Raw genomic sequence first — 24,359 nt, 5'->3', positions numbered from 1 at the left:
CATTTCTCGGCTCCGTGCAGCAATTTCTTTCTGTTAAGACAAGTATCTCTTATGTCGTTTATGGCATTGCCTTCCACGCATTGATTTGTATTGTACAACCTTTTGTGGGCTGTTAAATGACCATGGAAATGGTGAAACGATGCCATATTTAACATATGAAAATCAATTTGAAATAACTATATTGAACAGTATCCTCATTAAGCTAACGAAATAGAGATTAATCAATGAGAATAGGCACGTGGGAACCATCTCTGGATACATGAAGAGAAGCAAAGCTGGGCACTGACTTGTGTCCATAAAGCATGCGCACTCTGCTTCTGTTGAAGTCGAATGACTCAAATCACGGTACAGCGGGATTCGAGGGCTCTGCTTTGAAGGTCCTTTCTTTGTTCACATAGGAATTATTGCTTAGGAGTTTTTACTCAATTTAAAATCCCCTTTTCTATATGCTGGACTAACATGCTTGGTGGTGAAATCGCAACACACATAACATGAAAGCGATTCTATGGCCTTAAAGTTTTAATTTCAGCCATTAGAGAAATCTGAACTCCCATTTTTTAAGAATAAAGAATAACACAAACTTCTCATTAAACAGGAGGAAAAAAAAATGCAATTCGATTAAGAAAAACCCCATTTTATTGCGGAAGGAATAAGAGTGCTACTTTCCCAAAACAGTGATCCTCAATAGATCTGCATCATGGATTGAACATGGTCTTAATGTTTAAACTTTATTTTAATTTCAAGTGTTCGGTGAAACAAACGTGTTGAGGTAACACGAGAATACCAGTCATTTCGTGGATTTGTTACCGGAGATGGCATCTTTTGCTGATTGAACAGCGTGCGCTACTGCAGCAGATGCACTTGCTAAGACGCTGCCTCCAGCGCCGGTGCCAGAACCTCCATCATCATGTGGCTCGTGAATCATCCGCACGTGCTCCTGCTTCGGTGCTTGGTCCTAGCCTGCTGGTGACCGGTGATCTACCGTCTCCACCTTTATCTCCGTTGCTCCTTCTAGGTTTACCTCTTCAGTTCCCTGCAAGCATTTTCCACCAAAATGCATTTTAAAGAAAAAAGAAATACGAAATAATTAATGAAATATATAAACAAAAGGAACAGCATAAAGATGGATCAATACCAATACTTTTGAAGTGTACATGGTTGATTCTTGCGGTGCCAGTGATGGATGCGGGTCTCCTGATCTTTCTCTCATCAAGCGTGCATATGAATCCTGGCAAATATAGGTGGAGCCATCAGCTGGATATGGACGCGTGGTGTATGTCGTGGCAAACCCTGGCTGCATCATGGCCTGGCATCTCAAACAAGAGGACACCTGGATGATATCTCATTTATACGCATTCTTATTCGTGGTTTTTCTAATAAATACTTCATTATATTCATGTTCACTTTCTGACCCGCTGCTCATTTTGCATAAATTGTTTTTATTTCAATATATAAGCTGGAGTAATTGGAAAATACAGCTCTTTTACCAAAACGTAATGGGCATTCAGGAAGCTAATTAAAGCTATCACAAATTAATGGTTCCAAGTTACAAGTCAATGCGGAAATAGATAAAACTGGATGAAAGGCATCCATTTTAATCATCACCGAAAAGGGGGAAAAAATAAAAAATCTTCACACAAGAAGGGAAATTTTGAACAGTAATTAAGCAACGTCTCGAAAATTGGATAGCAAACTCAAGCTTGTTCTACAACTCGAGGAAAACAAACTCTTCAATGGCTGGTAGATTCCCAATTCTTGTTAATGCTTCCCTGCTGGGCTCCTCATCTACACCAATTGTCATTACAGCCTGTTTTCGTGGTGCAGTCCTCCCAACACTCATGAAACTCACATTGACGTTCTCCTCACCCAGGATGCTTCCCACCTTTCCAATTATACCAGGTTGATCAACGTGCCTCAACAGAATGAGGCTCCCTTCCAGACTCACGTCCACCCCAAATGATCCAACTTTGGTCAGATGAGGTTTCCCATCTTTCACCCTTCCTTCCACTTTAATCTCACCAGACTCCGAGATAGCACTGGCAAATTTCGACTCCACGTTAGCAATTTGTACCTGGATAAACTCAAGCGGGTTCTCCGGTGAGCCATCTAGCACCACTCTTTCTTCTGTTATCCTCAGTCCTCTCTGCTTGGCAGTGAAGTCAGCATTCACCAAGTTCACAAAAACGCTGGAAATAGGCTCAATTAGACCCTTGGTGACCATAGCACGCAACAAGCGAGTGTCAAGATCATCTGGACCTCGGGAAGAGGCATATGTCACCTTCACTGATCTCACACCACTTCCACCTGCAACAAGTTGCACAGCCAGGCGGCCAAGCTTCTCTGCCAGAACAACAAATGGCGCAAGTGCGGATAAAACCTGTGTAATAAAAGAAAATCTTTTGAGTTTGTCCAACATAACATTTGAAGACCATACATGCGTAAAGGGATTTTAATACATACAAATATCGTCATGACAATCAAATGTAGAAGGGAACTGAATTCACATAAAGGGAGTTGAAAACTTTCTGCTAGCTATTATTCAGGGTATATGAATGTTTCCCAACTCAATATCATGAATAAATTATTACATGTGGAATCAGATTAGCATTCAAACATTCACTACCCAACAGAAGATGCTGCAGGACACAGTATCAAAGGATGAATTAAGAAAATACCTCAGCAGGAACCATGGGTGCATTTACTGCAGTAGCAGCAAGCTCCCCTTTTAGAGCCCCAACAACAGCTTCAGCTATTTCAATGGCCACTCCTTCCTAATTGCAACAAGCCGGCATTGTAACACTAGAAAACTAGAAAAGATAAGTAAATGAGGCATGACTATAGACAAGCAGAGGTAGACCAACCCACCTGTGCCTCCGTTGTGCTGGCACCAAGATGTGGAGTAACAGTCACATTTTCATGCTGCACCAACTTACTATCTTTTGGTGGAGGTTCTTCAGTGAACACATCAAGCGCTGCCTGTAAGAAATGGAAATTATCACTACTTGCCTCCAGGGTTGTATTAATAAAGTGTTATTGATTACAAAAAAATAAGAACCTGAGCGACAATCCCTGAATCCAAGGCCCTTATTAGAGCTTCCTCATCAATCACACCACCACGAGCGACATTGACTATCCGAACTCCTTTCTTCATCCTTGAAAAGGACTCATCATTGAGAATCTTGGATGTAGCAGGAGTGAGAGGCATGTGCAATGAAATAAAATCTGCAGTTGATATGGCTTCTTCAAAGGTCACTAAATTCACACCAATTGCCCGGGCTCTGTCTGCTGGGGCATATGGATCATGTGCAATCACATGCATGCCAAGCCCCTTTGCTCGCCTAGCAACTTCTGATCCAACCTTTCCAAATCCCATCACAGCAAGGGTTTTTCCAACAAGTGACACACCTACATACTTACTCCTTTCCCACTTCCCTGCACGGATCAAAATCCCACTACACTAATAAGGGCTTCAATCATTGCAAACAACATAAAGCTGAAGTCCCAACAGGATTTTCTTAAAAAAAAATAATAGGCTGAGTCAGATGGTAAGCATCCAACCAATATGAACAAATATTAGGTGCCTAGCATGAATGATTTACTGAAAGTGAGAGGCAGAGCTGGCTTCAAGTCAGTGCACTTATTTTGAATTGTGATAGCAGAAATTGTGGATACCACCACCCCTCCCTCCCTGAATAGCTCTTCTAAGTTATTCCAATGTCACACCACTGCCCATTATCTCATTCTGTTCAAGGCTGATTAAATTCATATTTTACAACTGGAAATTTATTATATATCATTGTACAGAAAACAGACAATCAATATTCCAAACACCACACACCCTGTAATTACAAGATTTGAGATCACTAATCACCTTCCCAATTCGAGCTCTATAAATTACAGCCAAATAATCATAAACTAGCAATCAGATTTAGAGTTTTTCTTGACCGTACAACATAATGGATAAGATATATCATGAATTGCTAAAAAAAAGACGACCACAACAGAGTTAATAACCAACGTAGGCGAACTGCTCGAAAAAATGTCCGAATAAAAGAAAATGCCGTAAATATCTTAAAGGGAGATCACAGACCGGCTTTGACAGAAGCGTCCGCTTGGGCGATGTTACGCGCCATAGCAGTTAGAAGAGCAACCCCATGCTCAGCAGCCGCAATAGTATTAGCTGTTGGGGCATTAACAACAAGACATCCATGCTCCGTGGCGGCCGAAAGGTCAACGTTATCAATACCAACGCCAGCCCGTCCGACAACCTTGAGGCGACGGCCGGCGGACTCGAACACCTCACGAGTAACCTTAGTGCCGCTCCTGACGATTAAGGCGTCGCACAGTGAGATCTTGGTGCAAAGCTCCTCGGGGCTCATATTATAAGAGCAGTCAACGTTGGCGAAGCCCTTGAGGAGTTCGAGACCCGCTTCTCCGAGCTTCTCTGCGACGAGGACCGTGGGCTTTGCTTCCATCATGGCCGTCACAACCACCACCAACGACTTGGTTGTTCTGGAAGAGACCCGACGGCCGACGGCGAAGGAGACGGTGGAAGGGAGAGATGCTTGCCATGAGAGAGAATAGGACGGCGATGTTGACTTTCTCAGAGATGGTGGGAAGCTGATGAGATTGGTGGAACAAGAAGCCGCCATTTCCACTTCTTAGCACTCCCCGCAGTCTCCAGGATTGGAGGAACTATTAGAATGACACGTGATATTTCCTGGCTTTACGGTGCGTCTTGATTAATTAAAAAAATGTGACACGCCCCTAAACTAAAAAAATCGGATTTTCAAAAATAATTCTATACAAAAAGTCAAAAACACATTCCCCAAATCCAATCTCAAAAAATATTCTTCCAACATAATTGTTATTGTTTGTGCTAACAAAACTCCGTTTCAAAATTCAAATATAAAAAATGTTTTTTGCTTTAAGAAATAAAATAATGAAATGCATGTGTTATGCTTTCCTACTTTCCGCAGTTGTTTCACATCATTAAAATCATGCAAATGACCGTAACAAATAATTAAATTTTTTGAAAATATTATTATCATTTTAATTTGGATTTTCCTTTTTTTTTTTTATTCCTTTCGTTTGGTTAAATAATTGCTTTTTTTTATATATATATTTTTATTTAAAAAGACTTGTGATTTACATAAAAGAAAGGAAAAATCAAAGTGCATTCCGCATAAAAAGATAAAATCATTCCGGTATTACTCTTTTTTTTTTAGAAAAAGGAAAAAATTATCTATGTTCATAAAAACACATCTAGAAAATTATCTCGGCATAAAAACTGTTTTGATCTAGACTATTGAGAAGATGACACATGTATTAAGAAAATGTATAAAAACTAAGGAAAAATTTTAGAATAGGTTAGATAAAAAAAACAGTATAACAACAATATGTAATGGTTTTTTTTTCTTAAAAATAAACTATGTGAATATAAGAAAGAATTATATGTAAATATATAATAAATATAATGAAAAATAACTACATGTAGATTAAAGAGATTACGAAAGAGAGAATGGAAATATAATATTTTTATGATGGTTTGGTATAACTCGACTTACATCCACTTTCTTCTGACTTCAATCTCAAACTTAAGGTTTTACTAATTCAAGACTTTCAAACTAAACCTTCAAGTAATATAATTGGATTATGATTCCAATCAACCGACTTTCAACTTAAAACACCATTTACAATCTTTAAGAGATACTTTACTCTTGAACAATATTTCAAGTAATATTCCATACTTGAGAATCTTTAAGTGATATTTTACATTTTTTTTTCCAAAGATTTATAAATAAAAATAGGAAATATTTTCTTAAAATCTTAGTACAAAATTTAGGCTCAAATGATATAAGACAAATTAGGATTAAATGGTACACTAATAATGATATACAAGTTTTAAAACAAAGTACATTAAAAAACACTTCCCCAAAACTCAAATATATTCAAGAAAGATTTAAGAATGTTAAACTCTTTTAAAATAATGAAGATTGAAGTCTTTAAATATGAAAGAGAAACCTAAACTAGTCGTTATTCATATTAAAGGCCTTTTTCGATCAAGCTTTGGTTGATCGGTTGACTAGTCGTTGGATATTTAATGCTTTTGTAGGTGACCGATCTTCAACTGTTAAAAGGTCAATTAGTTAACCGATTTCCCAATTGGTCAAATTAGTTCAATTCACTATTAACCAACTAGACATTTTTTTGGCTCAACAACTATCTTTTTCAACTCAAAACCTTTTAAACAAGTTTAAAAAAGTATTTAGTACAAAGTTTTAGTTAAGGATAAAAAATCATCTAATTATAAAAGATTTTAAACAAAATACTCTTAAATAATTTTTAGTAAAAAAAATAAAATAAAATACGAAGATATCCTACAAAATGCTTTGAAGGCTCTTTTATTCAAGGTTTCATCATCTTTGTTGATTTCCTTTTACTTGACTTGGTCCATATAATTGTCATTTTGGAAATTATTTTGCTTAGTCACACTTGAAATGTATCATTAGTACCAAACCTTATTTTGTTATCATAAAAATCAAGATTAGTCAAACCTTGATTTCACATAACTCAAAACAATTAAAAAAATATTTTTTAAAACACTTTATTTATTTATTTAAAAAAAATACCAAAACAAAACCTTATCATTTGTGTTTTAATCTTCTTGTAAATTTTGTTCTGATACATGCAAAAGGTTAAAGTAACATTTCATATTCATGACTCCTTTGTAAACCTTGTGGAAAAGGTATTTTGGGAGAAAAGAAATATGAACAATAAATCACTGTTTACAAAATATTTGTTTCTTTATCCTGAACTTGCCCACTTTTAAGGGCAAGTTCGGGAGTTCATGTATAGGGTAGAACAAGTCTCAGTGGAGGGCAAAACAGGCTGATATTCAATATCTAATTTGCAAGAGCGTCTTTATTAATTGCTGTAATATGGTAAATGTCTATAACTAATTTAGATTAAAAGGGTTGTGACTCCTCATGATTCATGATTGATCACCAGCAAGAAAGGCAGCAGCCAACTTCTGAGCGAGGTGGATCTGAGCAATTGTAGTGAGGTGAAGTTTATCTGGTTCAAGCCTCAGTCCCTTGGCGTCTACGCACTTCACATTTGGTAACCTGATTCCCAGCTGACCTCTCCTCACTGTCTCTATAAATTTGCCTTCCCCCGATCCAAGTGCCACCTGTCCACCCATTCCCACAGTCCATCAATTTTATTGCATGATCAAAATCAAGGCAGATGCACCTCAATGCCTTGATCCAAAATGGAAAATTAATTTTCTGGCGTAAGTTTCAGGCTACATACTGTAAGGCTTAAAATAAGAAATTAAGGTTGCATTTGGTCTACCATGGAGTCTAAATCATTTCTTTCTATAACTTTATAGACAAAATCAGAATTATAAATACAGACATTACAACAATAAAAGTATGTTTGATAGTGATTTTAAAAAATATTTTTAATTTTTTTAATATTTAAAATTTTTTATTTTTTAAATATTAGAAATATTAGAAACACTTTTCAAAATCTATATCAATTGGATTATAATTCTGATAAGCATAATTGACCTGAATGTGTGTAAGGGCAATACTTAAATCTTAAAATTGGTTTTATACCATCCATTAAAATTCATAAAGTTATTATTTTTAAATTAATGTGTTGTCTACTTTAGAATTAATTACTATGGTTATTTATAGCAAAAGTATATGAAGCACAAGGCGGAACCAAGACTCGGGGGGTATAAATTTGATTTAAAAATTTTTAAAATAAAAAAATAACGGTAACCAAATATTGCTACCAAAAAACTGATATGTACTATTAATTACTAATAATATATTATAATTGAATTAAAATTTAAAAAATAAATAAAATCTTATTTAATATTGGTACTTATTATTTTTTGTTCATTCAATTTTTTTCTTTGTTATACTTATTTTTTATGATTAGCTTAACCGCATAAAAAAAAATGTTAAATTCTTAGTAATTATTTATATTTTTGTTTGGCCTCAAGAATATAATCAACTATTAATATAATGAAAAAACTTTAAATCTGCACAAAGAATGAAATTAAAATATAAATAAATAAGATTAAATGGTAAGACAATGAGACCAAAAGATATAATTGTTTAATTTAATATATTTTTATAATTAATATTTAAAATTATTTAATTTTTTAATAATAATAATTAATACCACTACTTATCTTACAATTCATAAATGATGACTTTAATATAATATTTTTCTCTTACCCCCTAACAAAAATCTCAGTCCGCCTCTAATAGAAGAGTTCCTGTTTTGTCTTTTTTTTTGGTCACAAGTTAGCCTTTTAAATGTTATTTAAAGTTATGAACATATATAGAGTATAAATAATATTAAAAGGTAATTTTATACCATTTAATAGTTATTATAATTATAAATTATAACTATTGTGACATTGTCCCACCTAAATGATTAGGGCAATTATGTAATTAATTGATCTAAGATTTATAACCATAGATTTTTGAAATACAATTCATCCTAACCTTATCATATTGGTGCTGGAATCAAATCATGATTAGCTATTAGATTTTAGCACAAACATTAAATTTTTATTTATTTAATAATTCAAGTCATTTGATTATAATAATCAAATTATCTTTTTTCTATATATATTTATAGGTTAATTTCATTGAGACTCCTAGGGTTGATGTAAATGTACTCAATTATTATTGGTTTCAAAATTTTTTAATTAACACTCTTATAATTTTATTTTATTTATTAAATTTATTTTTTAGAAATATTTTACATAAAAATATTTATGATCAGAGTATTTAAAAATTCTTTAAAATTAAGTTTTATTTTTTAAAAAATAAAATTTATATATAAAATATAGGTGTTTTAACTTACTAAATTTAATATCTGTAGTGGCTTAGTATGTTTATACTGAACCTCATTGCTCTCATTGAAATCAATCCTAATATTATATAATTAATAATCAATTTATGTTTAGGATATCAATAAACTTAAATATGTAAAAATTAAAATCTGTGAATTAAACGAAATAAGGAAAGTAGGGAGAGACCTGGATGAAGAGAAGAGTGGGGTGACTAAGATCAGAGCGCAAGTCTATGATAAGCTTTTCCAAGTTGCCCTTGTACGCCTCTGCATCTTCAGATCTCACTGTATCACTCTCTCCTTGATACCACAGAATGGCTCGGAGCTGTCCTCCTCCACTCACGGAGGCCTTCGTTCGTCTCACCAATTCATTGTACAGCGTCGTCCCACGCGCCCATGCACTTATTTTAGTTCCCCCAACCGCACAAGGCACCAGTCCCACAACCCCAACCATCGAACCTTTGGCTCGGATCTCATTGGCAAACGCCAAGCCGGGTCCCACCCCTTGAGTCTTGGGAGGACCGATGCCTGTGTGAAGCGGCTCGTGTGCCTCTTCCCATTGGAGTTGAGGATTGAGTCGGAGGATGGATGGGTTAGGTCTGCACTCTGGTGGCACGTTCCCATCCCACTTGCCATGGCGAACACCTCCTCTACCGGCCATGTTGCTTTGACCTGCCAGAATGAAGATGTCCTTGGGTGCTTCTAATGCCCTACCAAACTCGGGATACGAATACGATACAGCCAACAACGTACAAAATAACCTTAAAAGCCAGGTTGTCGACATGGTTTTAGTGCTTCTACTGCAACGAACTCGGGCCTCCATTTTAATAAACTCTCTTCCAACACAGAATATCACCCCGGACTCTTCGCAATTAAACCATATCTAAAATAATCCAATCTATTTATACTGCTTCCAACTAGGGTTAAAAAGAGTTCAAAATCATTCAAATATCTACTAAGATCCCCAGTCCAAGTATAAATCCTCTTATAGACACAAATTTAACCTATCAGAAGAGGAAAGGAAAATACGTAGTTAAAGTGATTTTTTTTTTAATAATAACTAAAGGCAAACTCAAAAAATTAATGAAAAGATGAAAAATGTTTAAAGCTTTTCTTAAAATAGAGAGAAGGATTTAGAAAAAGTAATTTTCTTTCCCTTGTGACAAAATTATATCATTGATGATGGTCATGGGTCATAATTATTGGACGTTTTTCTTTATCCTTCTTTTGACTCGGATCTGGCCCCACTTACCTGCTGGTCGTACAAGGTTAATCGGATGGCAAGAGTAATGGCCCGCTCCGCCTCCTTTCCTAATCCAACCATTATTGTCAATACCTAGGCACCCTTTTTCCCGGGCACTCGTCGTCTTGCCCACACATATGATTCAAACGATTAGTCTTGTAAATGTAAGTCTTTGGTTTATAATTAAATTAGGTTTTCTAATGAGTTTTGACCCAACTTATCTCAATAGCTCAAATGATTATGTTATGCTAGTCATGTTGAATAGGCAGATTCCTAATCAAACACGACCATATTCCTAGACACAAATCATGGAATTGTGTCATCAAGTAAGAGACCATGTTTCCCTTTTAGCTGATGCAATGATTTTTTTTTTTTTTTGGTTTATAATAAATTTATTTTTGAATCTTTTATTCAAATTTCAAAAAAATAAGAAAAATGATAAAAAGAGTTAGAGGTAAAAAAAATTTTAAATTTTTCTTTCTAATAACATAGATAATGTTTTATTGACTAGATATAATATGAGATAAGATAAAAGAGCGGAGATTATATCATATCTCATATTTAATTGGTGATAAGATTATTCCATCACTTATCCTATCATATCTTATGTTCAACTAAACATAAGATAAAATAAGTGGTGTGATATATTATCTACCCTCTTATTTTTATTCCTTTTACATAAAATATATTAATCTTATACTATGTCATGCATATTTTACGTATCATAAACTTTTTTTTATTAGTTATTTTTTATTTTTTATATACTCATTTTATAAAATAATTTTTATTGTAAATTAAATTTATGGTTAAAAAATAAAACTAAAAAAATTATAAACATATATTAATATATAATATATAAATTATTTTTATATATTGAATAACATAACATAAAAATTTTTTATAAAATTTAAATATTTTAATAATGAATATGGTTAAATATAAGATAAATTTCAATTTTTAAAATAAAAAATATTAGAATATAATATAATTTTAATTTTAAACATTAAGAATAATATATATTTCATATTATTATTTTTTATTTATTTTATAAATTAAATATAAACATAATATAATATAAAATATCTCATTTGACGTAATATTATATTATACAATATGTATTTCCTATCTAATGAGATGATATTTTACGATACACATATCTTATTTTATTCTATCCTATCAATCCAACGTAGTCTAAGTGTTTAAAACATCTTTTGATCAATAATAAAATTAAAAATAGTGCTTGGTCTCAAACTATTTTTAAGTCATAAATCAAATAGTCTTTTTAAAAGGCAAACTTTATACTTAAAGAGTGGAATCTAGGAAATTTTTACAGGTTTTCTTCTTTGAAAGTGAATTGTTTTAAGTAAAAACAACACCAAAATTTACACAAACTAATAATTTTTTTTTTTTTTTGTGATAATCAAATATTGACGCAATGAATCAAAGGGATTCCATGGTTTGAGAAAATACTTGTCAACCTAAATTTGAATGAAGGTTGGGACTAGGGATAAATGAAAATACAAATAAAACGATTTAAGAAGGGTTTCCAATTATAATAAAAACATACAAGTAAGATTATGATAATTAAGCCCAAAGCCGATTCTTAATTAAGAAACAATCAACCTTATTTAATTCAATCTGACTTTTAACTCAAGGTACTCAACTTAACCTCATTTTTCTAAATTCAGGTAAAATTCCAAGTTTTCAAGTCCATGCCCAAGTACTTATTACTTCATGGGTTGTAATCGTTGTTTTATTAGGTTCAGTTATTTTATCTATTCCGAATCCACAAATCATTCTATTGTCAGTAAGAATTTCTTTGAAACATTAGCAAAATTCAATTTGGAGAAGAATATGGTTCTTGGGTTCCTTTCATTGGAATTACGTATCTATTTATTTTTGTTTCGAATTGGTCTGGAGCTCTTTTAACTTGAAAAATCATATGGTTGCCTCATGGGGAGTAAGTCGCACCAACAAATTAGTTAAACTCGAGTTGGTTAGGTTAAATTTGGATTGATCGGGTTAAACTTAAATTGATTGGGTTATATGATTCAAAATCTATATATAGTAGTTTAGAAAAAAATTTATTTATATATATATATTTATACCAAAATTCAAATAGTAAATAAGATAAAATTTCAAATAATAACAATAAAATAAAAATAAATTTATATATCTTTATGAAAAAACATGAAAAAATAATATAATTATAATTGAATTTTTTCTTTAAAATCTAAAAAGAAAATAAATATTATTATTTATGATAATAAACATTGTAAATATTATAAAAACATTAAATAAGGTTTGGGATAGGCTTGAGTAGTCTGAAAATTTAACCCAAACTCAACCGGAGTATTGAAAATATTTGTCCAAATTTGTCTAAACATCGAGTTAGGTTTGAGTTGGGTCGAACCAACCCGTTCAGGTTACAACCTTAATGATAATATGATATACTAAAATTTAAACAAAAACTCCATAATAATTGTTAGTTATAAGAAACTTATTTATGTCGGTCTTAATAGTGTAATCAAAATTGTGGCTATAGTTATTCGTGATTATTTTAATTTCACTAGTTCAAGAAAGTTCTTCCAAAGTTGTAAGTGAATAAATAATTGAAGAAATAAAAACTAATGGAAAAAAAAAACATTATAGAAACAAATACGAAACATAATTTGAGTGTCTACTTAATTGGAGAAAGTTCCATTAAACTAGAGGTAGTAAGCCAATGAGAAACATAAAAATTAACTAAAATAAAGGACTATATGTACGAAGCTAAGCTCAAACTGAGCAATACCCAAGTCAATCATTGCATTATACTAAAAAATCGAACCTCCTAAACAATGAGGACTCAACATCCTTAAACTCAAGCTCCCGACCTGAAAAATGTTCAATAAAGAAAGGTAACCCATAGTGAGTATTCATGTCAGGTAACTGGTAGGATCTTTAGTCCAAGGAAAATACATCTTTAAACCTTGTCATAATGACATATAACTATAGTTTAAAATAAGATTATGACAATCCACTAAAATATTGTATGTCAATTGCAAAATCAAGTATCCAAAATCTCTGGTAGTGTGAGGCTTTAGATCACTGATGATAAACATAGGCATCCCCTATTATTTATTATGTTCTTTAAGAACAACCATGCTGTTTTTTTTTTTTTTTGTATCTGCACTATAATTGAACCCACTATAAATGTAGCATGCTTGGGCGATCACCGATTACTATGATTAAATCTATACCGTTTTGACTTAGGTGATAATGAAGTCCATAATCAAACTTTCCCACGGTTGTTCAAGCATAATAATAATGATTCTAGTAACCCTTCAAGCAATTTTTGTTCCAACTTATCCTACTGGCATACAAGAGAAGCTCTGATATAAGCCTCGATTTCATCCATTATCTAAGAGTAAGTGTGAATCAACCTAGTGGCCTTTTTTTGTACATTTTCCTTGTCTACCTTGGATGTCCTTTACATTAAACTATTTTATTTTCTCTTCAATTATCATTTCAATAGGGTTTTTAAATAAAGGAGCATGCTACAATCCTTCATTTAAGAGATCAATAAACTCACCCTAGGGTTTATTTGTAATGGTTTGCTACTTCATGTGTATATCATCTATTTAAACTTAATATATTATTATAGTTTTAAAATGTGTCTATCCAACTAAGAAAACTAAGAAAATCTCACTAAATATACAGTGTTATAACCTTTTTTACTTAATTAATATGGAATATCACCCCCTTAATACAAACATATCTTTATTAAATTTTACAAGACTATGGTACAAGATTGTGGTGCTAGTCAAACAGACAAATATCTATTTCAGGGTTAGATATTAAGAGTGGGGATTTACTTAGATACATTTTATAACAATATGCTCTCTTTGCATAGATATTATTCCTTGTGAACCCAAAAGATCTTTAAGACTTTCAAACATGTCTATTCAATTAAAGAAGTTCGTTACATATTAAAAATTTAGGGTATGTTTGATTGCTATTTTTTGTTCTTGAAAACAAAAAATACTGAAAACATTTTGGAAATGAGGTGATTTTTGTTTTTTGTATTTCTTGTGTTCTCAAAAGGCCTTTTTTCATATAACAAAGAAAATATGTTTTGGTTGTTTTCTTTATTGTTTATAGAATAGCTGCTCTCCGTGTTTTCTTTACTTGTTTTTTATGTTTCCTTACATGTGGTTTCTCCTCTAGCAGCACAAAATAAAGGTCATGGAGGATGAAGATGGCAGCCATATTGATTACCAGGGGCAATGACCAAGACCAAGGTGGTCTTACCATGAGTGAATGGTCGTGGATGTGAAAGACGTCTAATACAGTGCAATGCTTTGAAGGGCAAGGCCATGGTAGAGATGCCGTGAGCGACAATGCATGACAGCGAGGTGGAAAGGAGTGGTGTTGTGAGGTTTCCAAAGATGGAAGCAATGTCAGCTGCTGGATGGTGGGGGCGTGAGCAGTAACTATTGATTGGAATGGGAAAGGAAAAAGAAGAAGAAGAATTTATTATTATTATTATTATTATTAAATGGGATAAGAAAAAAGAAAAGGTTGTTTGGATGGAAGGAGGATGGGGAAAATGTAGAGGAAAGATGGGGAAAATGGTGTGACGGGATGTGGGTATGGAAGAGGAACCAAATCAAAATTGAGTGATTTTTCTTCCTTATATGTTTGGTAGATATATTTGTCTAGGTTCATATTTATCTGCTAAAATTTAATAAAAATTATTATCTATATCATACTCCATATTAATATTTACCTGTTAAAAGTTAATAAAAATTATTTATCTATATCAATACTCCATCTGTTAAAAATTAACAAAAATTATAATTGGTGTAAATAAATTTTAGAATAATTTTTTAAATTTAAATAAAATGTGAATTAAAAATTATTTATATACTTACAATATCAAGTTAATTGAAGAAGAAAAAAACTTTCAAACGTGTTTTTTGTTTTACTTGTTTTAAAAAACTTTTTTTATTAACTCGACAAAACATTTTTTTTTTAGAACAAAAACTGTTTTATAGAATTCCGTTCCAAAATACATTTTTTTTCTTCTGAAAATAAAAAAACTGTTCTTAACAACTATATTTTAAAACGATTTTAAAAAACAACAACCAAACAAACCCTTATTCTCTTAACTAATATAGAATATCGCACTACTACTCAAGGAAACGATTTATACCTCGAAGCTTAGGGTGTCAATTACCTAGTTAACTCTAATAGACTTATAATAAAAAGAAGTAATCAAACTTTACCAAGAAGTCCTATTACTATCATGTTTGCTTGGGACTCAACCTTGTCTATGTCTAGAAGTAGCTAGTGGTAAGAATAAGTTCTTAGCAAATGGTACCTCTATATGCTTCATCAATGGACAACAACATTCTTATCCTTTCCTTAGACCTCATAATGTTGTTCCATGTTGTTTCATATTTGATTTTTATTGGTTATATAATGAAGTTTGAGACACCGATGTTTACTTCAAAGAGCTTATTGTAGTTTAATAGTGAGAGCTTCTTGATATGTCTCTATTCATTTTCACATTTTTTTTCTCATTTAAAAGTCTTCTATTGCTCCCATATTAAGTTTCCTTGATGAGTTGTCACTAATAATTTACCAAGCTTGGGAAATACCTTAACTCAAGGAACTTTTATAAGAAGATCTTATTCCTAAATGGTCTCAAGTATATTATCGTCCATTGTAACGACTCTAACAATCTCTTGATGCATGGGTCTCTCTAAAGCACATCTCTTTTTTTTATAAAAGTAAATAAATCTCATCTATCTTCTTCAATTCTTTAACCATTTCTTTAGTTGTATAGTAAAGATTAGAGTAGTTTTCATTTTACCTCAAATAATAAACTACACAAGGTGCTCTCTTCTCTAGGATAGCCATGAAATGTAGAAATTTAGGGACATCGCCTTTGACTTAGGTCAAGAAGTCCACCTTCACACCATATAAAAGTTGTCCATTGAGGCCACAATAAGATCAATTTTTCTTATCCCTCTATACGTGTTTCCAAAAATGTTTGCAATTAAACAAATAACTCTACAAATCTAATATCTTTAGAGCTGATTTTAATAGACCCTTAGAGAGCACCTCGCCCAAATATAACGTGCTAAAAGGGCATAGTTGAAAAAGGTGTTGCCACGTATGGAACATCCAAGGTGGATGTCCTTTCCCTTATGTTCCTCATGGTAGAAAGGATGCCAACTATGTCAACAACTACATGAGGTGCATGGGCTATCATTATGAGGTATGAGGTAAGAGGTAAGAGGCTTACTGATGAGGAAATTACTACTTTGTACTGGTGTAGAAGTCATGCTAACATAGAAAATGTTGTATTTCAAGACACAGATTAAGAAGCTAATCTACCTACAAGATGTAACCTACTTGGCACAAAAGGGCTAAGGGCATATTAGGCATATTTAGGATTATGCAAGGATATATTTAGAATGGTAATAGAATATGATACTCCAAGGACCACAAATATCTCAAAAGGATTATGTAATGGTTTGTTTAGATGGTTTTAGAATTTTGAATATTTGTGTAAAATTGGGCCAAATACGTTGAATAAATCAAATTTAGTACATGGAGCAATGTTAATTTGTTGGAAAAAAAATTTTCCATTCATAACACAGTTTTTCCAAATTGGACAAGAATTTGATGTCAAAGAATGTTAGGCATTGATATGGCTTACATCATGTAAGACAGTGGGATGGTTAGGATCATTAGGGTAAGTCTAAATAATGGATCCATAACAGAATTAGAAATGAAAGAGGAAAACCTTTTGGAAGTATTATTGCTGATGGGCGTGGGCACGGTCTGAAGGAAAGCACTGGCCAACCTCTTTCCAAGTCGAACCTGGGCCGGGGTGGTGAGGTGTATTCCATCAGGTTCTAGGGGCAGTCCCATGGCGTCCACGCATGTCACGTTGGGAAGGTCAACTCCCAGCTGAGCTTCTCTCACTATCTTTATAAATGGTCCTCCTGATGCTAGAGCCACCTGCCCCATAAAACAATCAACATTCTTTAGGTGATTTCAGAGAAGCCAGCTATCATACGTATAAGTTATAACACGGTTGAATTTTAAAGCGAGTGATTAAGTAAATAAGCGAGAGAAAATAAAAATGCAGGCGGTCCAATGCTTTTTCTTCGCCTGAACGGATCCGTTTGTTGCTCGTTTGGCCAACAACTAAGTCTCCTTGTTGCAGACATGAACCGGCCACTCACATTGGGAAAAAAAATAAATAAAATAAAAAATGAAAACTCTTTTAAAAATAATTCTCCCCAAAATAGTACCCATTTAAGTCAAAATTAATACCCGTGTCATTAAAAGGTAAAACCTAAGTGATCAAAGTAATCCTTCTAATTAACCATATTAAAATTAGATTTTACAAATTCGGATTTCCTTTTATACGTTCTTTCCCAAAAACAGAATCTTCCCTACGCAGATCCCTATAATGAGTTTCCAATCGATTTTTTGATTGAATTTTGCCCCTCTTGTATATTGCATGATAACCCAGGAAGAACTGATAGGGTATCCAAGAAAAGTATCCTGATCAATACGACAAGAGGATGCTTGAGATCTGGAGGAAAACCCAGTTGCCTTAGGCCTTCAGACATTGGCTCCCACCCTCATTTGGATGCTTCCCCAAACTTATTTTAAAGACGGATAAAATAATAAAATTTGGCCTCAATTTATGCTAAAGTTTCGCATTAGAATAGGCAGCATTGAGCGCCTCACCTAAGGTCTCTATCGATGTTAAATCAAAGTAAATCATAAAACGTTTTAATAAGGAAAAGAGGCAATGCCTGGATCACTGGTAGCATAGGAGACCGCAGATCAGTGCGCAGGTCCAGGATGAATTTCTCCAATTTACCCTTGTAGGACTTAGCATACTCCGGACTCTTAGAATCGCTCTCTCCTTGATACCAGAGAAGAGCTCGAATCTTTCCACCATGCTGCAGGGACGCCTTTGCTCTCCTCACCAACTGGGTGTAAAGATAAGTCCCGCGAGACCACTCGCTTATGTTGGTCGCACCGACGGCGCAAGGAACCAGGCCCACAATCCCAAAGGCAGGGTCCCTCAACACGGCATTGGCAAAGGCCATCCCAGGTCCAATCCCACATGTCTTGTTTGCATCAATGTCAGCGTGGAGGGGTTCTCGAGCTTCCACCCATGTGAGTCCGGCAGTGAGTCGGAGGATGGATGGGTTGGGTTGGCATTCGGAAGGGACAATTCCATCCCAGGTTCCGTTAACAACGCCACCGCGTCCAGCCATGTTGCTCTGTCCGGCCAGGATAAATATGTTATCATTGTGGAGACCTGAATCTGAAGCACTCAAAGCGCAGGCGTGAGACAGAAGAATTAGCACCAACGACAAGGACCCCATTCTTTTCTGTGTCCCTAAACTGGAGTCCCCTCTCTCTTCTTACACACCTTCAACGCAATACACTTTACCACGTGGCTTCCAATATATATAGATATATATAATAGAAAAAAAATATTATTTCTTTATATATGGACCGACACATCTGCCGTAACTAGGAGGCCCGACTTTCTAGTGAAGATGTCCCCTCGATTGAAATTAACCACTTGAACATCTTTTCGAATTAACGAACAAAACAACTTATATATGGCTGTAAGTCTGTAACACACATATCTCATATATGTGGTTAATTTATTATTAATTTAAAATTATAAAATAAATACATAAAAAATAATTTCTATATTCTTACTAAAGGCATAATGATTTCTTCCTTTTCAGAAATCAAAACTTTAAAAAATAATTTCAAACTTATTTAAAAAAACAATAATAAAATAAATTACAATGACTCTTTCAGTTTCCTCGGTGGTGTCAAAGAGACTATTTTATCAAAATATTTCCAAATAATATATATGGTCCAAAGGGACCATTTTGACCGGAAGGTGAAGAGTCCCAATAATTAAACACCAAGTGGGTATGTGTACCCACTACCCACATGATCACTTCACTTGCTATGGAAAAAAGACATTCATCTCCATAACCTCATCATTATTTTTCAATTAAAGAATTGAAAAGAGGAAGGTTTGGATCTGAAAGTATAGAGCTTCCAATGTCATGTTTATCATAAAGTTAACATCAATCAAGTGACTTATGGTATGCTTGGTAATTGACACATCATAAATCCCAGTCCATCTTTGTAATGTCCTACCATAAACAAATGTAATATATTTAGAATCCAATAGATTGAATTGAGAAACTGCTCATTCTCCAAATTCTATTCAATATCAATAAGGAACATAGAAACTAGCCTCGGTGGTGTACTATGAGTGTGTTGGTGTTTTTCATGAAAGTGTTTTTAGAAGAATTACTTATCAAGTTTTTCTCTAAAAAAAAAACATTATAAATGATTTTTCAATTTTATAAGTGATTTTTCATGTTTTTAAAATTTATTAAATATATTTTTTTAAACACTAAGAGTTCTTTTGATAGCGATTTTAAGAAACATTTTTAATATTTTTAATACTTAAAATTTTTTATTATTAAAGTGTTAAAAATACTAAAAATGATATTTTTCAAACTCACTCTAAAAATATTTTTTAAAATCATTATCAAACGAACTCTATATATCCTTTCATATTTTTTTTTTTGTGTATTAGTCATTATCAAAAGTGTATGTCATTATTTACTTGCACAGTGTTGGCTTTTATCTTCAAAAAAATTTAAATTTGATTTAAGTCTAAATAAAATTGAATGTTATTAAGCATTTATGTTATTTTTTTTATGCTATTAACTATTAAACCTTTTGTTTCTATTCTACTAGATATTTAGATATGTATAAAAAATTATGTTTTGAAACTCTAAATGAATAAAAAATATCAGTCGAATCCATAATAGTTTATTTTGCTTTTGTTACATGGTAAGTGGATGAAATTTGATTTTATTTTTTTTAATAAATTCATTTATGATCCAAATTTTATAACTTGAATATTTTCTTTTTCATTTTTAATAGAGGAATCTATAGAGATTTATGAAATTCAATTTTATTAAGAATATAAGATAAAAATAAAGACTCCATGCAATAGATTTTAAGTTTTAATTTTAGAATTTTGTGTATTTATTTTTTATTTAAATTAAGTTATTTTTTTATACAATTGATTTTTTTTTTGAATAATAATTTATAAAAATATTTAAGATTTTTTTTAAAGAAACAAATGAATCTATTTTAGTTGTATTTAGTTTTTTCTTGAAAATAAATTTGTTAACTTATAGTAAATTCATCCATATTACATAAAATTGAGGTAGTTCAATTCATTTTTAAGACAATAATTATTCAAAGTTTTTAAAATAAATTTGCATTATTTTATATAAGAAATTGAGTTTAAGTCTCATAACAAAGTTAAAGTTTGAAAAAGAAAAAAATGAAAGAAAAAAATTTGACTTTTTCTATTAAGATAAAAGTTAAAAAATAAAAATAAATAATAAAAATAAAATAAATAAAAAAAAACCTCTTATGAAGCAAGGGTTTGGTTAGTCGTGATTTTTATGATAACAAAACAATGTTTGCATATGATGGTTTATCTTAAGTGCACTAAGGTAACAAGATTTTCAAAATGATTATCATAAAGGTAAATTAAGTTAAAGAAAAATCAAGTAGGAAAAGACCTAAAAAAAAGAGCTTTCAAGACCCATTTAAAAATGGAATGATATTTCCCAAGCCAAGCCATTAATGAAATGTGTTTGAAGAGATAAATGCACAACTAAATGTTAAAGTTATATGTTATCTCCATTGTGTATTAGATCGAAGTGAATATAATATGATCTCTCAATGTGAAACCACCAAAGTCATATGGAAACTCTTAGAAATTACTCATGTAGTCTAAAATCAACATCCTTAGTTATTTACTATGAAGGATATTGAAAAATCAGTTGAATGTTCACAAGGTTCATAGGCATCATCAATGGTTTTCAAGCCTTAGGAAAAACTTACACCAAAATAAAGAAAGTCACGAAGATTTTGAGGTTTTTACCAAAAAAAAAAAAAGAAAGATAAGATGACTGTAATCCAAGAAGACAAAAATCTCACCAAGCTCTTACTTCAAGAACTTATTAGATTACTCATGACTCATGAGATAAATATGAGTAATTATCAAGAAGTTGAAGAAAAAAAAAATGGCATTGAAAGTTTCCGTAATTGATGAGGAAGATGAGGAAAGTGAAAATGGACGTTGATATCATCACCAATAATTCAGAAAATATATCAAGTTTTGAAAGATCAAGGGAATAAAGATTTATTCAAAGAAAGAGTCCAAAAGTGCTAAAAAGAAGAAGAAAGTTATGGTTATCACTTGGAGTGAAAGTGATGCGAATCATAGAATCATCCAAAGAGAAAAATGAAAATGAAGTGGTCAATATGTGTTTCATGGCTTTGGAAGACTATGAAGATGAACTAAATTCTTCAACTATAAATGATCAATTACAAAATGTCTTTGAAGAATTATACATTGATTTTGAAAAACTTGCTTTGAAAAATACCTTTCTCAAGAAAGAAAATTTCTTCTCTTGAAATAAGTTCAATGATTAAGCTCAAAGAAAATTTAGAAAATATTAAGAAGGTAAAAACATCATTTGAAGAAGAAAATGATGAGTTAAAAAAAAAAATAATGAATGATTAACATCCTTTCTAACAAAATTCTTTATTAGACAAAAATAGTTTGATATGATTCTTGCTAACTAAAAATGTATTTTTGATACAAAAAGAAAGAACAAAAAAAGATAGACTAGAAGCCTTTCAAGAACAAAAAAAAAGTTTAAGAACTATTTTATGAAAGAAATGTCTCACGATAGCTCATTCACCATTTATAATTTTTGTAAAAAAGGACATTATATTAGTAAAAAAGGACATTATATTAGTAGTACTTGTTCTTTAAGAAAATCATTTCATGTTGTTCAAAATTTTAAATTATTTTGGATTCTAAAAGGAAAAAAATATTAACCCTCTCAAGCCTTAAAATATATGGGTATCAAATATTACTTAGTTGGTTTTTTAAGGGCCCGTACAAAAAAAAATGATATGTTTAGCTTGAAAACAATTTACATTAGTAATTTTTTGTAATGTTATCCCTCCCATAATTCAAATTATGTTGATAATGTGAAATATCATTTTGTTATGCATAAACCAACTTTAAAGAAATATTTTGAAAATCATATTTTGATTTGTCATTTGAATGCAAGTGTTTTATATTTTTCAAGTCAAAAGAAAAATTTTAAGAAAAATTGATAAAAAAAAAAAGAAAAAAAAAAGCATCTCTTTGTTTTTCTATCAACCTAACTCCTTGTTGTGAATATGTCAAGTGATGACAAACAAGTGTGTAAAATAAATAAATTAAGTACATAAAAATTAAAAAACGCAAATAAGATTAATCGGAGTTGAAGTTTGATTTTATGTTTTTAAAACGAATTTGTCGTTCTCAGATGTAAACATGCCTCAAAAAGACCACTTCATGTTGGTGGATATTTCAATTAAGCCTCAAAGCATGTAGGCGTGGGCTAAGCCCAAGTTCACACCTGCCTAGTGAGGCCTATGCACCTGTGGGCCTATGTCAAGTCCAAGTTCATAGTGTATACTCATCTAGTTGGATTATGGAAATGTGATCAATCATCAAAGGTCCGACGAGTCTATGTTTTCTTCAAAATTTAAAAAATACTTAAAAAGTTCTCATAAGTAACCCTTTGATGTAAGATTACTTTATTTCACCATACTTTTCATGAATATACCTCTAAAAAATGTGATCAATGGTATTTTGTTTATACCTCTAAAAAAGACACCACCGACTTCTACATTTTCGCCTATAAACTTGTTTATGGGTGCAAGTCTTCTCATACATATTCAATAGTCCAAACTTGTTTACACCGTGTCTAAGATTCCCTGGCATTTTCGTTTTATCTTTTTCATTGACAACAACTAGACAGCGAGCGTGTTCATTCTAAGCAGCAGGTATTGCACGTCTGAGGAGTTGTCCATTCCTTTCCTAGGGAATGCAAGTAACATGGAAACTCAAAACATTTATTATTAACAGATATCCATAATGTTCTTTTTTTTTTTTTTTTTTCCAAAGCCAAGCTCCTACTGTACTTCAAATAGTAAAAATAACTATGCCAATCAGCTGGATTTATCAAATTTTCAACAATATAGCATTCTGACCTTTCAGTGTCTTTTCTGTCCATGCCTAAATTCTTTTATTCTTTGCTTAGGAGCTAGGAGCTAGCTAGCTTTCATACAAAGAAAACCTGGCCTTTCCTCATTGGGTCCTTTGAAGTAATAAATGTGCGGGATTGATGCTCAGAACTACGAAGCAAATTACAAATATACCACTCACTTCCTACACGAGAAAATTAAAAAAATTCCACTGAACTGAAAATTTAGAAAGCAATGAGGTAAGGATTACTTGTTAACATATACTTTTCATCCACTGCATGAACTCCAAATTGAGGAGAAGCCTTCCTTTCGCAAGCTGTTTCCCTTCCATCTGCGAAACGCCGTAAAGAACAAAATACCGGGAAAAATCAGAGAGTCAAATAGGAAGGCAAGAATCCTATACAATGAGAGAGAAAAAAAATGAGGAATAAAAGGAGGACAAGAAATTAGTCGGACCAAAATGAAAATACTCAGCTCAATTCAGTTCAAACAATTGCATAAGACTTTAGTTGAATTGATTTTCCTTCAAAATTATAGTTTTCTTGATACTCAAAATTAACAAACAAATGAAATAGTCAGTGAAGTTGAAAGAAAACCCCAATTGCGTGGATAAAGAAGAGAAACGAGCCTCTGGTGATCTGAAACATCTCCAACGACCTTATGATTCTGGATCGTCTCGTTTATATATATTCTTGGCCTCAAAATTAACCTTACTCATGGGCAGCACATCTAGATGGACAGCATCGATCTATCAGTTGACATGGAATCGCACCATCAGCCATCTGTAGAAACCCTCATCATTGCCGTGAGAATTTTTACTCAAAAGAGAAACTAAACGAAAGAAGAGAAATTTAAAAGGAACCTCTTCAATTTTGGAAAGATTTGAGCTTGAGAGTCGAGTTGATCCCTGAAAGAATGGTCTACTCACAGAACATGCAGAATCCATCATTCCTATACCGGACGCCATTTTTTTTTTCTCCTGGTAACATAGGTCCAAATTGGGGAAGATTTTAAAATGGAAGCACAGGAGGGGAGCGGG

At 32.4% G+C, this 24,359-nt stretch overlaps 3 protein-coding genes and 2 long non-coding RNA genes across 6 annotated transcripts; all 5 read right to left on the bottom strand.

The window, feature by feature from the left end:
- Positions 1 to 618: 618 nt before the first annotated feature.
- On the bottom strand, positions 619 to 1,207 carry LOC117907775. Its single transcript, XR_004650050.1, has 2 exons — positions 1,142 to 1,207; positions 619 to 1,033 (listed from the first exon to the last, which is right to left on the bottom strand). It is a non-coding gene; the product is annotated as an uncharacterized LOC117907775 (long non-coding RNA).
- Positions 1,208 to 1,465: 258 nt separating this feature from the next.
- LOC117906119 (D-3-phosphoglycerate dehydrogenase 3, chloroplastic-like) lies at positions 1,466 to 4,689 on the bottom strand. Its single transcript, XM_034819074.1, has 5 exons — positions 4,091 to 4,689; positions 3,056 to 3,432; positions 2,866 to 2,976; positions 2,676 to 2,771; positions 1,466 to 2,377 (listed from the first exon to the last, which is right to left on the bottom strand). The coding sequence occupies exons 1-5, from the start codon at positions 4,650 to 4,652 to the stop codon at positions 1,706 to 1,708; spliced, it is 1,818 nt and encodes a 605-aa protein (XP_034674965.1). The 5' UTR covers positions 4,653 to 4,689; the 3' UTR covers positions 1,466 to 1,705.
- A 2,208-nt stretch (positions 4,690 to 6,897) lies between these two features.
- On the bottom strand, positions 6,898 to 9,768 carry LOC117907483 (probable carbohydrate esterase At4g34215). Its single transcript, XM_034821032.1, has 2 exons — positions 9,068 to 9,768; positions 6,898 to 7,192 (listed from the first exon to the last, which is right to left on the bottom strand). Exons 1-2 carry the CDS (start codon positions 9,701 to 9,703, stop codon positions 6,995 to 6,997), a joined length of 834 nt encoding a protein of 277 aa, XP_034676923.1. The 5' UTR covers positions 9,704 to 9,768; the 3' UTR covers positions 6,898 to 6,994.
- A 3,014-nt stretch (positions 9,769 to 12,782) lies between these two features.
- Positions 12,783 to 18,568, bottom strand: LOC117906375 (probable carbohydrate esterase At4g34215). Of its 2 annotated transcripts, XM_034819374.1 has the most exons (3): positions 17,950 to 18,568; positions 16,923 to 17,140; positions 12,783 to 12,999 (listed from the first exon to the last, which is right to left on the bottom strand). In XM_034819374.1, exons 1-3 carry the CDS (start codon positions 18,529 to 18,531, stop codon positions 12,987 to 12,989), a joined length of 813 nt encoding a protein of 270 aa, XP_034675265.1. In that variant the 5' UTR covers positions 18,532 to 18,568; the 3' UTR covers positions 12,783 to 12,986. The 2 variants fall into 2 exon arrangements, with proteins under 2 accessions (XP_034675265.1, XP_034675264.1); XM_034819373.1 differs by lacking the exon at positions 12,783 to 12,999 and having other exon boundaries at positions 16,742 to 17,140.
- A 4,695-nt stretch (positions 18,569 to 23,263) lies between these two features.
- LOC117907333 lies at positions 23,264 to 24,359 on the bottom strand. Its single transcript, XR_004649986.1, has 3 exons — positions 24,183 to 24,359; positions 23,917 to 24,102; positions 23,264 to 23,651 (listed from the first exon to the last, which is right to left on the bottom strand). It is a non-coding gene; the product is annotated as an uncharacterized LOC117907333 (long non-coding RNA).

This window comes from Vitis riparia, chromosome 18, assembly GCF_004353265.1.
Source record: "Vitis riparia cultivar Riparia Gloire de Montpellier isolate 1030 chromosome 18, EGFV_Vit.rip_1.0, whole genome shotgun sequence".
Classification (NCBI taxonomy): Eukaryota; Viridiplantae; Streptophyta; class Magnoliopsida; order Vitales; family Vitaceae; genus Vitis; species Vitis riparia.
Note: the sequence above shows the minus strand (reverse complement) of the source record. Positions and strands in the feature narration are given on the sequence as shown.

Excerpts from the sequence above, each read along its gene's own strand:
- LOC117906119 (XM_034819074.1), bottom strand. The coding sequence starts at position 4,652 with ATGGCGGCTTCTTGTTCCACCAATCTCATCAGCTTCCCACCATCTCTG. Across the intron at positions 2,977-3,055 it reads ATTCAGGGATTGTCGCTCAG|GCAGCGCTTGATGTGTTCAC; the intron begins GTTCTTATTTTT and ends CATTTCTTACAG. Across the intron at positions 2,378-2,675 it reads CACCCATGGTTCCTGCTGAG|GTTTTATCCGCACTTGCGCC; the intron begins GTATTTTCTTAA and ends TTTATTACACAG.
- LOC117907483 (XM_034821032.1), bottom strand. The coding sequence starts at position 9,703 with ATGGAGGCCCGAGTTCGTTGCAGTAGAAGCACTAAAACCATGTCGACA. Across the intron at positions 7,193-9,067 it reads CCACTCTTCTCTTCATCCAG|GTGGCACTTGGATCGGGGGA; the intron begins GTCTCTCCCTAC and ends ATGGGTGGACAG.
- LOC117906375 (XM_034819373.1), bottom strand. The coding sequence starts at position 18,531 with ATGGGGTCCTTGTCGTTGGTGCTAATTCTTCTGTCTCACGCCTGCGCT. Across the intron at positions 17,141-17,949 it reads CTATGCTACCAGTGATCCAG|GTGGCTCTAGCATCAGGAGG; the intron begins GCATTGCCTCTT and ends TTTATGGGGCAG.